The sequence below is a fragment of the Carcharhinus amblyrhynchos genome, chromosome 32 (genome assembly GCF_965287045.1).
Source record: "Carcharhinus amblyrhynchos chromosome 32, sCarAmb.v2.hapA, whole genome shotgun sequence".
In the NCBI taxonomy this organism is placed as follows: domain Eukaryota; kingdom Metazoa; phylum Chordata; class Chondrichthyes; order Carcharhiniformes; family Carcharhinidae; genus Carcharhinus; species Carcharhinus amblyrhynchos.
This window is the reverse complement of record NC_137355.1, coordinates 13,313,996-13,329,013: the sequence shown is the minus strand read 5'-3', so window position 1 is coordinate 13,329,013 and position 15,018 is coordinate 13,313,996. Positions and strand designations below refer to the sequence as shown.

General features: G+C 46.4%; 1 protein-coding gene across 2 annotated transcripts in view; it reads left to right on the top strand.

Annotated features, from left to right (window-relative positions):
• Positions 1 to 15,018, top strand: part of LOC145360760 (dual oxidase 1-like) — a 96,766-nt gene that overhangs the window by 66,000 nt on the left and 15,748 nt on the right. For both annotated transcript variants that reach the window (XM_080216163.1, XM_080216164.1), the window contains 7 exons: positions 558 to 671; positions 1,764 to 1,942; positions 4,767 to 4,997; positions 6,616 to 6,715; positions 7,745 to 7,794; positions 10,667 to 10,794; positions 13,746 to 13,899. In XM_080216163.1, the coding sequence (XP_080072289.1) occupies positions 558 to 671; positions 1,764 to 1,942; positions 4,767 to 4,997; positions 6,616 to 6,715; positions 7,745 to 7,794; positions 10,667 to 10,794; positions 13,746 to 13,899 (956 nt within the window). The remainder of the gene's footprint in view (positions 1 to 557; positions 672 to 1,763; positions 1,943 to 4,766; positions 4,998 to 6,615; positions 6,716 to 7,744; positions 7,795 to 10,666; positions 10,795 to 13,745; positions 13,900 to 15,018) is intronic.

Here is a 15,018-nt window from a genome sequence, read left to right as displayed (position 1 = left end):
GATGCTGGTCCAGCCATCAGCACGCGTGGCCCATGAAAGAATAAAAAAAGGTAAACAGCACCAAAGTGATTCTATTCCATTCATTCGTGGGACAAGGGCGTAGCTGGCTGGGCCAGCATTTATTGCCCATCTTTAATTGCCCGAGGGCAGTTGAGAGTCAACTACATTGCCATGGGATTGGAGTCACATGTAGGCCAGACCAGGTAAGGACGCCGGATTTCCTTCTCTCAAGGACTTCAGTTGACTGTTCATCAATTTGCTGCATTTTTGGGATCTTGCTTTGCTGAATTTGGCATCTGTGTACACCTGTGTAACAACAATACTTGAAATAATTGGATACGGTTCACGGTTGGAGGTTTCGAGGTCGTGAAGGATGTTGCTATAACTCATTTTTTCTGTTGCACTATTTTGTTTGTCTTGCATGTTGGCCATCTCCCTGTGTGAAGTTGTTAAGCGTTGTTGTGACATTACCTTGGGAAGTTGTTCAGATGTGGGGAGCTGGAGCAGGCTAAATTTTTCCAAACATTTAGCAAACATCATTCTCTGACATTTTTCAGAGCGCCAAAGAACGCAGAAAACAAACCAGAGGCCAGCCCAGAAGAGACCAGCCCACGTGAAGCCTCAAGCACAGAACCATTTGTCCTGGATTTGCGTAAACGTTTTGGCAAAAAGTAAGACTGATGTCAACTACATAACATAGCCTTTGAAATAAATATGCCCTGACCTTCTGGTCTCACCAGTCCCCATATCCTCTGCAAATGTCTCTATCTCTGAGTTTGAGTGCAGATCTTTGGACAGTTTAGTGGTATTTACCTGTATAGTTACCCCAGGAATGTTAGACTGATCCTAATTATCTGATTATCTGTAGAACTGACCCCCAATCATTCATGTTGATCTCCCAGACTAACACCCCCCCCAATTTCTGACTGCCTCCATCACCCCTGACTATCCTCCAACCTGACTGACCCCTTGACCGCCTGATTATCCACCCTGAACTCCTGACTATCCACAAACCAATCACACCCCTGGCTACCCAACTAACTCCATGACTGTCACCCTGACTATCTCCCACCCCAACCACCCAACCAACCCCCACCTTTGAATGTAAAAATATAGCATATGAAAATAAGGATATATGTTGGAATTGTATTGGTGAGGTATTGTGTGCAGTTCTGGTCACCACATTACAGGGGGGACGTAACTGCTCTGGAGGGAGTGCAGAGGAGGTTCACAAGAATATTGCCAGGGCTAAAAAAGTGTAGCTATGAGGAGAGATTGGACAGGTTGGGGTTATTTTCCTTGGAGCAAAGAAGGCGGAGGAGTGACTTGACAGAAGTGTACAAAATTACGAGGGGAAGAGATAGAGTGGATAGGATAAAATTGTTTCCCCTTGGTGGGGAATTCTGAAACCAGGGGACGTAGATTCAAGATAAGTGACAGGGGACATGAGGCAGAACTCAGTGGGTAATGGGTGTCTGTAATTTGCTGCTCGAATTGGTGGTGGAGGCAGAGACTCTAAACTCATTTAAAATGTAGCTGGATCTGCACCGTAAGTGCTGTAAGGTACAGGGCTATGGGCTGGGTGGAGGAAGGGGGGATTAAAAAGGAAGCCTGGGTGGCTTTGGAATAGCATGGACAAGAAGGGCCAAATGGCCTCCTTGTATGCTGTAACCTCTCTATGGTTCTAGCTGTGTGAAGTTATGAAAGACACTATTCTCTCTCTTCTGATGTGGGTGTTTTTTTCCCTCTGTTTGTGCTTCAAGAACTTCTCAAGGAACGAATAAAGTCTTCACAGAACCAAAACGGGAAAAATATATCAAGAACAAATTTCTCCAGAAATATAACGAATACAGACAATATATTCAAAACCATCGACGACAAATTTTTTGCGGGATCATCTTCTTTGGAATTACTGCGGGTGTCTTTGTTGAGCGAGCCTATTGTAAGTACCCTCACACAGTCACCCATTCTAGAATTAAGAGACATAGAAACATAGATGTGATGACTTCAGTCAGGCAAATGAGGTTGGCCTGCTAAAGTATGAACTCCTAATTGATGGCCCAATCAAGCAGCCTATGTCCCTACTCAAAGCAGGTCTGCTAGTCTGTGCCTGCTGAAACAGGGAGCACACAGGGTATTGTATGTCTTGCAAATAAAGCAAATTTTTGGTGAAGGGACCTTTGCCTCCATGGATTTATCACAATAAAAAATATGAACAGGAGAAGGCCATTCAGCCCTTCAAGCCATTCATTATGATCATCCAGCTCAATAGCTGATCCCGCCTTCCCCCATGTCCTTCCATCCATTAAGACTATATAAGATATTGGAGCAGAATTAGGCCATTCAGCCCATTGGGTTTGCTCTGCCATTCAATCATAACTGATAAGTTTCTCAATCCCATTCTCCTGCCTTTTCCCTGTAACCTTTGATCCCTTTACCAATCAAGAACCTGTCCATCTTTGTCTTAAATACACTGAATGACCCGGCCTCCACAGCCTTCTGTAGTAATGAATTCCACAGGTTTACCACCCTCTGGCTGAAGAAATGCTTCCTCATCTCAGTTCGTCTCAAGTGCTATGTCCAATGCCTCTTGAAAACATTGAATGCTTTGGCCATGGCTATTCTCTGTGGTAGCGAATTCCACAGGCTGAACACTCTCTGGGTGAAGAAACCCCTTCTCATCTCTGTCCTACATCACGTTTTCATAAGGGCATAGGAAAAGCAAGAGACCATTCAGCCCCTTGGAACTTTTTGGTCGCTCAATTAGACCATGACTTATTTTTGGCTTAAGTCCATTTATCCATTACCTTGAACCTATATCCATTTATACCCTTCTCCGACAAAAGCTATCAATCCCAAATTTGAAGTTTTCATTTGAGCACTCGCCCAGCCGCAAAAGCTTTTACAGGAACGCGATGGCCAAGTGGTATTATTGTGAGACAAGTATTTGAGAAACTCAGCGAATGTTCTTGGGATCCAGGTTTGAATCCCGCCAAGGCAATTGGTTGAATTTAGTAAAATATATTATATTAAGAATCTACTGATGAACATGCAACTGTTGTTGATTGTCGTAAAAACCCATCTGGTTCACTAGTGTCCTCTAGCAAAGGAAATCTGCCATCTTTACCTGGTCTGGCCTGCACATTATAGAATCCCTACAGTGCAGAAGGAGGCCATTCGAACCATCACATCTGCACTGACAACAATCCCACCTAGGCCCTATCCTTGGAGCCCCACGTAATCCCCTGACACCAAGGCCAATCCCACCCAGATCTGTTCACCATAACCCCAAGTATTTACCCCATTTATCTCCCTAACTTACTCATCTCGGGACACTAAGGGTCAATTTAGCATGGCCAATCCATCTAACCTGCACATCTTTGGAGTTTGGAAGGAAATCGGAGCACTCGGTGGAAACCCATGCAGATACGGGGAGAATATACAAACTCCACACAGACAGCCACCCGAGGCCAGTATTGAACCTGGGTCCCTGATGCTGTGAGTCGCCAGTGCTAACCACTGTGCCACAGTGATTCCAGAGCCACAGCAATGCCCTCAACTGCCCTCAGGCTGCTAGGGATGAGCAATAACTTCTGGCTACCCAGCAACGCCATGTCCCCTGAATTAATTTTTAAAAATCCAGCTTTCCATAACCCCGTATGTGAAGATGCAACTTCCAGTACACACAAATGTACCACACTGTGGGCCCAACTGAATTGGTTGATGTAACCATGTCTTTTGCAGACAGAAAGAACTTGCACATACATTGTGCCTGTTTCAGCTAAAAAAAAAAGAGACAGCCAGTTTCTGGTTCATTCGTCAGGGCATTGTCTTGAGCAACAGAGTCAAGCAGGCTGGTTTAAATTTCAAACAATGCTTGGCAGTTAACTGTCAGTCAACTGGTGCATTTTCATTTGCAACACCTCTACCAATCAAAGTCCAATTGTCAACCAATCAGCAGTCTTTACATACAGTGTAAATTTATGTCTCCCTTGGATTTCTATTCTTGCGGACCTAATTCATGTAAGATGAAAAGCTCAATAAAAAAAGCCTCTTTTTCAGGAATACTCCAGCCCTGCACTCCAAAATGACAATTGCTTACTTATATTTAGGGCAGCATGGTGGCATTGCTGCGCTGGGCCGGCCTTGGGTGAGTGTCTGTATGGAGATTGCATGTTCTCCGCAGGTGGGTTTCCTCCAGGTGCTCTGGTTTCTGCCCACAGTCCAAAGATGTGCAGTTTAGGTGGATTGGCCATGCTAAATTGCCCCTCAATGTTCAAAAATGTGTGGATTAAGTGGATTGGCCATGCTAAATTGCTCTTTTGTATCCAAAGATGTGTTAGTTAGGTAGATTGGCCATGCTAAATTGCCCCTTAGTGTCTAAGGCTGTGTAGGCTAGGCGGGATAGCCATGCTAAATTGCCCCTTAGTGTCCAAAGACATGCAGGTTAGGCAGAAAAATTGCCCCTTAGTATCCAAGGATGTATAGATTAGGTGGATTGGCCATGCTAAATTGCCCCCTAGTGTCCAAAGATGTGTAGGCTATGTGGGATAGCCATTATAAATGTGTGGGGTTACAGGGATAGGCCAGAGGGGTTGGTCTGGGTAGAATGCTCTTTTAGAGGGTCAGTGCAGACCCAGTGGGCCAAATGGCTTTTTCTTCTGCACGGTAGGAATTCTGTGGGTCTACATTCACAATAAACAGATAACATATTTAGGACATGTTGAACTATGGTAAATACATTCATTGTGGCCTTTTCTCTTCAGTCTATGCATCATTGAGAGAACACTCCGGAGTGCCTCAGACCACGAGAGTTGGTCTCATCATTGCCCGTGGATCTGCAGCTGCTGTCTCCTTCCTATACTCGTATATCCTTCTCACCATGTGTCGGAACCTGATCACAGTGCTGCGCGAAACGTTCCTCAATCTGTACATTCCTTTTGATTCAGCCGTGGATTTCCATCGTTGGGTGGCAATGGCTGCTGCATTTTTCTCAGGTGAGAAGTGGGGATCTCTCAGCGAATGGACACCCTGCTGTCAGCAACCATTACACCAAATGGCACTGCCCAAACCATGGTTTAGTTAATCGCACTGCGTCACCAAGTCCTGGTGCTTACCTCCAGCTACCATTCCAGTGGAAATGCTGCACTGCCAACGATGCTGTTTTTTTCAGATGAGACATTAAACTGCAGTCCCCATCTACCTACATGGGTGGGTTTAAAAGGTCCCAGAGTGCTACTTCGATAAAAAAATGGAGGGATTATCTCTTGTTTCCTGGTTAACACGTATCCCTCAAATAAACAGGTGATGGGCACAATCTTACTGGCCTTTCAGGCTTTGCTGCTGCTGCAAGAAAGGATGGAGGGGACAACCTTAGCAAAAGTGCCGAAAGAGCGTGAAAATGGGAAAGAATCACATTGTTTTGGGAGAGCTTCCAAATGCAAGCGCCCAGCAATTTAAAAAAAAACACCTCAGATCTGATTCTTGCCAGAAGGGGGAGGGGCAGAGCCTATTCTTGACAGGAAGCCAGCTGCTGAAGTCTTGGGCCGCCATTGCGCAGGCACCCCAATCTCCCCGTGCACTGATTGGCTGATGGAACGAGCAGGTAAGGTCGCCCCCTCTAGGAGAATTTGACGCTCAGCCAAATCTCTGTTCACTGCAGTGGGAGCTGCAAATCGTGCCAGCGGGAAGATTCCGTCCCACTTGTTTCTGGAACATAACTGTGCACAAACTGGCCATTGCATTTCCTGAATTACAACAGAGATCAATTTTAACATTGTGTCAGTAAATGCGTTTTGAGTGAGTTAAAATTGTGCTCTAATTCTGTGTTTGATGCAATCCCAGTAAATTAATGAGTTCATCGTACAACTCCTACAGTGCAGAAGGAGGCCATTTGGCCCATCAAGTCTGCACTGACAACAATCCAAACCAGGCCTTATCCCCATAATCCTACATATTTACCTGGCTAATCCCTCAAACCTACGCATCCCAGGACGCTAAAGGGAAACTTAGCATGCCAGTCCACCCAACCCACACATCTTTGGACTGTAGGAGGAAACTGGAGCGCCCGGAGGAAACCCACGCAGGCACGGGGAGAGTATGCAAACTCCACACAGTAAGTAGTCTCACAACACCAGGTTAAAGTCCAAAGGTTTATTTGGAATCACGAGCTTTCGGAGCGCTGCCCCTTCGTCAGGTGAGTGCAGACCCGATGAAGGAGCAGCGCTCCAAAAGCTCGTGCTACCAAATCAACCAGTTGGACTTTAACCTGGTGTTGTGAGATTACTTACTGTGCCCGCCCCAGTCCAATGCCAGCAACTCCACATCAAAGTCCACACAGACAGTGACCCAAGCCAGGAATTGAACACAGGTCCCTGGAGCTGTGAGGCAGCAGTGCTAACCACTGTGCCACCATGCCAGTTCCTTGTACAGCAGTAGCTACTAAACAACTTGATCTTTAGCCCCAGTAGTCTGACATTTGAATTTTGATCAGTGGTAAGAGGCAACTCTTTCTAATCCACTGCGCCATTACACCTTACTTACTTATGGATTGTGGAACTCTGAGTTGTCTTATATTTAACCGTGCAATGTATTTATTTGACTTTTCTTTTGCAGTACTCCACAGTGCAGCTCATGGAGTCAATATTTACACTTTCTCTGCCAGCCCACTCAGTGTTCTAGCCTGCCTATTCCCTGAGGCAGTATATGACGATGGGTAAGTTTGAAATGTACTAAATAAGAAAGAACTTACAGCATAAGAAGTAGGAGCAAGAACTGGCCATTTGGTGCCTTCAGTCTTTGATATGTTCTGTAACCCAAACTGCACTGCGCTCTGGGGTGGCACAATGGCACAGTGGTTAGCACTGCTGCTTCACAGCACCAGTGAACCCTGTTTCGATTCCAGGCTTGGGTGACTGCATGTGTGGAGTTTGCACATTCTCCTTGTTACTGCGTTTTCTCCAGGCGCTCTGGTTTCCTCTCTCCGTCCAAAGATGTGCGGGTTAGGTGGATTTGCCATATTAAATTGACTATTGGTGTCCAATGATGGGCAGGTTGGGTGGATTGGCCATGCTACATTATCCCTTAGTGTCCAATGATGAGCAGCCACTGTGGGGGGGTTTTGAGGTCTTGATTATCTTATACCAATCTTGTATCTTGTACATTCTGCATTCTCTCCTTTCCTTATGTATGAACGAAATGCTTTGATTGTATAGCGTGCAAGAAAGAATACATTTCATTGTACACTAATATATGTAGTTTGTATGCTAATACATGTAGTTAACTCTCAACTGCCCTCAGGCAACCAAGGGTGGGCAATAAAAGCTGGCCCAGCCAGCAATGCTCATGTCCCATGAATAAATTTCTAAAAAATGGCAACAATAAATCAAATCAAGTCAAACCAGAGTTTGGTGATGGTGGCAGAGACCCTAACCTCATTTAAGAAGTACCTGGATCTGCACCTGAAGTGCTGTAGCCTACAGGGCAATGGGCAGGGTGCAGGAAAAGGACATTAGAAAGGACACGTTGGACTGGCATGAACAAGGTGGGCCAAATATCCTCCTTGTGTGCTGTGACTTTTCTATGGTTCAAGGGAGTGGTATTACTAGTTGTAATGTTTCACTCTGGAATGAAAAGTATGCGCTTTCTTGTAATGTAATATTTCCCACTACAATACCTCCTTTGATGTACTTGATCTAATGTTCCCTTGCTAGATTTCATAACTGACCATGTCTTCTGCCCGTAGGTCTGAATTGCCTCTGAAGTTTTACTGGTGGTTCTTTCAGAATATCACAGGTACTCATCTCATTCCTCAAGGCTGAATTCTATAACAGAAGATTGGCGCAGAAAATAACTGGCTTGTGATATCATGTAATGTCTTCCGTTGAGCCAACTAATTTTTCAACCAACTGGTCATTCTTGGATAAAGAATGTTGAGGCATGTTTCACTGTGTGAGGGAAGGGGAGCATTATAATCAAGTGTGTTCTGACCAGAAACTCACTTAACCTGGCAAGTAAGCCACGATTCAACCCCTTGGGTCATTTTCTTTCGCTCCCTTCCCAAGAATGCTCATGTCAACTTTAGTTATCCCAGATGGGCAGCACGGTGGCACAGAGGTTAGCACTTCTGCCTCACAGCACCAGGGACCCGGGTTCGATTTCCAACCTGTGTCTGTGTGGATTTCCTCCGGGTGCTCCGATTTCCTCCCACAGCCCGAAAGATGTGGTGGTTAGGGAGATTAGCCATGGTAAATTGATCTTCACTGTCCAAAGACGTGTAGGTTAGCGGGGAATAGCTATGCTAAGTTGGCCCTTCACTCTCCAAAGATGTGTAGGTTAGGGAGATTTGTGGGATAAATACATGGGGTTTCAGGACTAGGGCCTGGGTGAGATGCTCTGTCAGAGAGTTGGTACAGACTCAATGGGCTGTTTGGCCACCTTTTGCATTGTAGTATACTGTTCTGTGTGATCATCTAACTCCAGGTTTGGATTGGTTTGTTTATCCTCACAAGCCACACTTGATCCAAGTGTCTCCCTAAGCCGGTGCTGATGAATGGAATGTTTGTAACAATGTTATCGTCAAATACCTCAAATCAAAATTCAGTGCAGAAGTTGACAAAAAATAATTCTAAGTAATGAACGGGTAAGAAAATGGAAGAGTTTCAGATTTTTTTTCAACGAGTTAATGGCACTTAGACAAAAAAAAGACACAATGTGATTCTCGCCAGTAGGCAGAGGGGGTGGAGCCTAATCATGTTGGTGAAGCCAGCTGCTGAGCTCCAGGGGCGTCATTATGCAGGCCCCGACCTCCCAGTGTACTGGGTAAACACAGTGTACTGGGAGAATATAAGAATACAAGATCAGAGATGTACTTTTTAGGCTGTATAAGGCTCTGGTCAGACTCCCTTTGGAGTACTGTGAGCAGTTTTGGGCTTCGTATCTAAGGAAGGCCATACTGTCCTTGGAAAGGATCCACAAGAGGTTCACAAGAATGATCACTGGAATGAAGAGCTGTTCTTACGAGGTTGAAGACTCTGGGACTTTGTACTTGTTGGAGTTTAGAAGGATGAGGGGGGTCTTATTGAAACTTACAGGCTACTGCAAGGCCTGGATAGAGTGGATGTGGAGGGGATGTTTCCACTGGTAGGCAAAGCTAGAACCAGAGGGCACAACCTCAGACTAAAGGGACCGATCCTTTAAAACAGAGATAAGGAGGAATTTCTTCAGCCAGAGAGTGGTGAACTGTGAAACTCTTTGCCAAAGAAGACTGTGGAGGACAGGTCATTGAGTGTCTTTAAGACAGAGATAGATAGGTTCTCGATTAGTAAGGGGATCAGGGATGATGGGGGAAAGGCAGGGAAATGGGGATGTGAAAAAAATGGCAGAGCAGAATCAATTCTGCTCCTGCCTCATGATCTTATCTCCTGTCCTTCTCCCCACCTCTCCCACAGACATTGGGACCCACTGCCCATTGCTCCCTGTGCCAGGCCCCCAACCCCAACCAATCAGCAATGACTGCCCCAGAAATCGATAGTATCAGGGACTGACTAATGACATGTGTTGGAGATTTCTAAGGATGTCTGATTGGCTGTGGCAACACGCACTGTCACACACATCTGGAGCTATAGCCTAGACTCCAATTTATTTTTAATTGTGCGGCACACCAGCCATTGGTGAGTGCCTCTGGTGCCATTGGTGAGTGCTGGAGGGATTTGTGGGCTGATACTCAAATCTGTTTGGCCACTTAACGTATGCATCTTCACTGACCATCAAACGCCATCATGGGACTTGAACCCAGAACTCCTGACTCAGAAGCAAAGGTGACCCACTGACCTCCTGCACTCAACACAGTAAAACATGAGTACTTTCACCCTTTATGTATAAATTCCCACCGATTCGAAATTAAGTAAAATTATCCTAACATCATTGAATTTGTGACTTTTTTTTGATGTGTAACAATGCAGCACAGTGGTTAGCACGGCTGCCTCACAGCACCAGGGTCCCGGGTTCGATTCCAGCCTCGGGTCACTGCCCATGTGGAGTTTGCATGTTCTCCCAGTGTCTGCGTGGGTTTCCTCCAGCTGCTCCAGTTTCCTCCCACAGTCCAAAGATGTGCAGGTTAGGTGGATTGGCCATGCTAAATTGTCCCTTAGGGTGGATACGTCTTGTTCCAACTGCCACAGGAGTCATAGCAAACGGGACATGGACCATGCAAAGATCCGTTGACTTCAAACAGGATTTCCCGGCCTTGGGCGAACGCTGCCGAAAAACCCCGCACTTACTCCAAAGGTGTGCAGGTTAGGTGGATTGGCCATGCTAAACTGCCCCTTAGTGTCCAAAGATGTGCGGATTGGGTGGATTGGACATGCTAAACTGCCCCTTGGTCTCCTAAAACGTATCATATATAGGGTTACAAGGATAGGGCCTTGGCGGGATGCTCTATTGGAGATTCGGTGCATACTTAATGGCCAAATGGCCTCCTTCTGCACTTCAGTGTTTCTGTATTCCCAGTTTCCCAGTATTTTATTATTTAGCTCAATCTGCTGCCTATCAGTGCTTCCCCAGAAGACTGGCAAAGATCTCAGAGAGCGTCAGCCATGTGTGAGTGAAGAGTCGTCCGTCAGGCAGAGCTGAAATAAGTGGTAGTGGAATGTCTTTTGTTTTTCAGGGATGACTGGAGTACTTCTTCTTTTTGTCTTTTCCATTCTTCATGTCTTTGCCTTGCACCACTTCCGACGCATTAGCTTCAGAGCATTCTGGTTATCCCATCATCTCTACATTGCAATATACATCCTGGTAAGTTTTAAGCTTTTTTTCAGTTTATTTGTTAATGTCACAAGTAGGGTTACATTAACGCTGCAATGAAGTTACTGTGAAAATCCCCTAGTCGCCACGCTCCGGCACTGAGGGAGAATTTAGCATAGCCAACGCACTTAACCAACACATCTTTCAGACTGTGGGAGGAAACCGGAATACCCAGAGGAAACATGCAGACACAGGGAGAATGTGCCGACTCCCCACAGTCAGTGACCCAAGCCGGGAATCGAACCTGGGTTCCAGGAGCTGTGAGATGTCCTTGACTCGTGGCATGGTAGCACAGTGGTTAGCGCCACTGCCTCACGGCGCCAGGGACACGGGTTCAATTCCTGGTTCGGGTCACTGTCTGTGTGGAGTTTGCATCTTCTCCCAAATCTGCCTGAATTTCCTCTAGGTGCTGCAGTTTCCTCTCACACTCCGAAGATGGGCAAGCTAGTGGATTGCCCATTAGTGCCCAAAGATGTGCAGGTTAGGTGCATTGGCCATGCTAAATTGCCTCTTAATGTCCAAAGATGTGCAGGTTAGGTGGACTGTCCATGCTAAATTGCCCCTTAGTGTCCAAGGATGTTCGGGTTAGGTTGATTGGTCATGTTCAAATGCCCCTTAGTGTCAGGCTCAGTGACCTGAACGGCTTCCTTCTGCACTGTAGGGATTCTATGATTTCATAGATGGAATGATCATCTTAAGCTGCTCATGCATCACCAAAGGTGGTCGGACAAACACAGCTTCTGCTTCCATTATTTTAGCAACTAGCAAACTGCTTCTTCTGTTATTAGTCATGTGGGTAAACTTTCAACTGACTCAACAGGAATTAATGTGCCTGAACACTTAACAACATGGCGACTGACTGTCGAGCAAGGAAAATTATTGCGTATGCATTTTGATTGCTCCAGTTTAATGGGTTTCTTTGAATGGATTGTTGTTAATTAGCTGGAACCAAATGACTGATATTATATTTCATTGCAACTGGTATTGATTCCCATGCCAGGGTTTTGTGAGCTGGAAACAAACAAAAAGGGTTACTCAATCAAACAAGAACCAAGATGTGGGCAACAGTCCAAGTGTTTCCTGAAATTGCAGTCAGAAGTTCAAGGTGTACTAGCTTACATATAGCTGCCATGACAGCTTGAGGCCCTTGACATATAATTACACACCCTTGTTCGGCAACGTCTTAGAAGTCAGACGCTAATTGCAAAATAGGCTGAACAACACAAAAGCAAGTCTCGGTAATCAGGACCATGACAACAATCACTGATCATTGTAAAAATAAATCATCTGGCTCACTAATGTTTGCCTGGCCTGGCCTACATGTGACTCCAGGCCCACTGTATTAGAATCATAGGCCGGAATTTTATCGCCACGGGCACAGAACCTCGGTGGAGTGTTCTGGTCCTGGAGCGAGCGCGGCTGGAGAATCCCGCCCATAGAGTTACAGTCATTTACAGCAATGCAAGTGGCCATTCAGCCCATCGTGTCTGCGCCAGCCATCAAGCACCTATCCATTTTAATCCCGTTTTCCAGCACTTAATGCTGCGGCGTTCCAAGTGCTCATCTGAATGCTTCTTAAACGTTGTGAGGGTTCCCACCCCTACCACCCTTTCAGGCAGTAAGTTCCAGATTCCCACCACCCTCTGGGTGAAAAGGTTTTTCCCCAAATCCCTCCTGAATCTCTTGCTCCTTACCTTACATCTGCACCCCCTTGTTAGGACGTCACGGTAGCACAGTGGTTAACACTGCTGCTTCACAGCTCCAGGGACCTGGCTTCAATTCCCGTCTTGGGTCACTGTCTTGTGTGTGTGGAGTCTGCATGTTCTCCCCGTGTCTGTGTGGGTTTCCTCCGGGTGCTCCGTTTCCTCCCAAAGTTCAAAGATGTGCGGGTTAGGTTGATTGGCCATGCTAAATTGCCCCTGAGATGTGTAGGTTAGAAGGATTAGCGGGTAAATATGTAGGATTGTGGTCGGTGCAGACTCGATGGGCCAAGTGGCCTCTTCTGCACTGGGGTTTCTGGATTAATAGTCTTGCGATAGTACCACGAGGCCACAGCCTTCCTGACAGAGGCAGGAGAGCTGTGTACAGAACCACTCGAGTGCCAGCATTTCCCATATCTTTTTTAAAAATCTTAAGTCTTCCTTCCCCTCCATTCTTGAATAAGGTGACCAATATTGCACTGTGGATGGCATGGTGGCACAGTGGTTAGCACTGCTGCCACACAGCACCAGAGACCCAGGTTCAATTCTGGCATCAGGTCACTGTCTGTTTGGAGTTTGCATATTCTTCGCTTGTCTGTGTGGGTTTCCTCTGGGTGTCTGGTTTCATCCCACATTCTAAAGATGTGCAAGTTAGGTGGATTGGCCGTGCTAAAATTGTCCCTTATCGCCAGGGGAACTAGCTTGGGTAAATAGGTGGGATTATAGTGGTAGAGCTTGGGTGGGATTGTGGTTGGTGCAGACTCGATGGTCCGAATGGTCTCCTTTTGCACTGTAGGGATTCTACGATTCTATGAAGTGATCAGGAGGAATCATTACAGTTGCCATTCCATGGTTACTTGATAGCACTGACCTGATGAAGAAGCAATGCTCCAAAAGCTCGTGCTACCAAATAAACCTGTTGGACTTTAACCTGGTGTTGTGAGACTACTTACTGTGCGCACCCCAGTCCAACGCTGGGAGCTCCACATCACGGTTACCTATGACAGTGCTAACCACTGTGCCGGGGGATTAGCAGGGTAAATACATTGGGTTGCAGAGATGGGGCCTGGGTGGGATTGTTGTTGGCGCAGGCCCAGTGGGCTGAATGGCCTCTTTCTGCACTGCAGGAATTCTGTGGTTCTATAAGCACTCCAATGTGGTCTCACTGTACAAAATGCAAAGATGTGAATGGAGTATAAGAAAGCCAATTAACTTCAGCAAGTTTGTGTCTTGTTAAAACAGATCATTTTACACGGCAGCGCAGCTCTCCTCCAGCCACAGAGATTCCACGTCTATTTTATAATCCCCACCCTGATCTTCGTTGGAGATAAATTCATCAGCTACAGCAGGAAGAAAATCGAGATTGCAGTTGTCAAAGCTGAGCTTCTGCCATCAGGTAAGACGGAGCTAACCCTCACGTGACAGAACATAGAACATTACAGCGCAGAACAGGCCCTTCGGCCCACGATGTTGCGCCGACCAGTTACAAAAACAATGACCCACTAGCCTATACCAATCCCTTTTCGTCCATAAACCTATCCACAGATCTCTTAAACGCCCCCAAACTAGGCGCATTTACAACTGCAGCAGGCAGGGCATTCCAATCCCTCACCACCCGCTGGGTAAAGAACCTACCCCTGACATCCGTCCTGTAGCTACCCCCCCTTAATTTAAAGCCATGCCCCCTCGTGCTAGCTTTCTCCATCCGAGGAGAAAGGCTATCACTGTCCACCCTATCTAAACCTCTAATCATCTTATATGTTTCAATAGGATCCCCTCTTAGCCGCCTTCTTTCCAACGAAAACAACCCTAAATCCCTCTGTTTCGAAGCAATCTGTGATTCGTCCCATGTTACTGGTATTCGTCAACTCGATGCAACTCTGGGTGGCACAGTGGTTAGCACCACTGCCTCACAGCTCCAGGATCAATTCCGGCTTTGGGTGACTGTATATGTGGGGTTTGCGGTTTCCTCCCACACTCCAAAGATGTGCAGGTTAGGTAGATTCATAGCATCGTATTATCCCTCCCTACAGAGCAGAAGGAGGCCATTTGTCCCATCAAGACTGCAATGAACACAAACACACCCAGGTCCTACCACCGATTACCTTGCAGTCCTCCAATACTAAGCGGCAATTTAGCATGGCTAATCAACCTAACCCACACATCTTTGGACGGTGGGAGATCAGAGCTCTCAGAGGAAACCCACGCAGACATGGGGAGAATGTGCAGACTCCACACAGACATGGGGAGAATGTGCAAACTCTGCACACTCACCTGAGGCTAGAATTGAACCCAGTCCCTGGCACTGTGAGCAACAGTGCTAACCACTGTGCCACCATACCGCCCTGCCACTGGCCATTCTAAATTGCCCCTTAGTGTCCAAAGATGTGCAGGTTAGGTGGATTGGCCATGCTAAGTTGCCCCTCAGTGTCCAAAAACGTGTAGGTTAGGTGGATTGGCCAAGTAAATTTCCCCTTAGTGTCCAAAGATGTGTGGCTTAGGGAAATTGGCCATG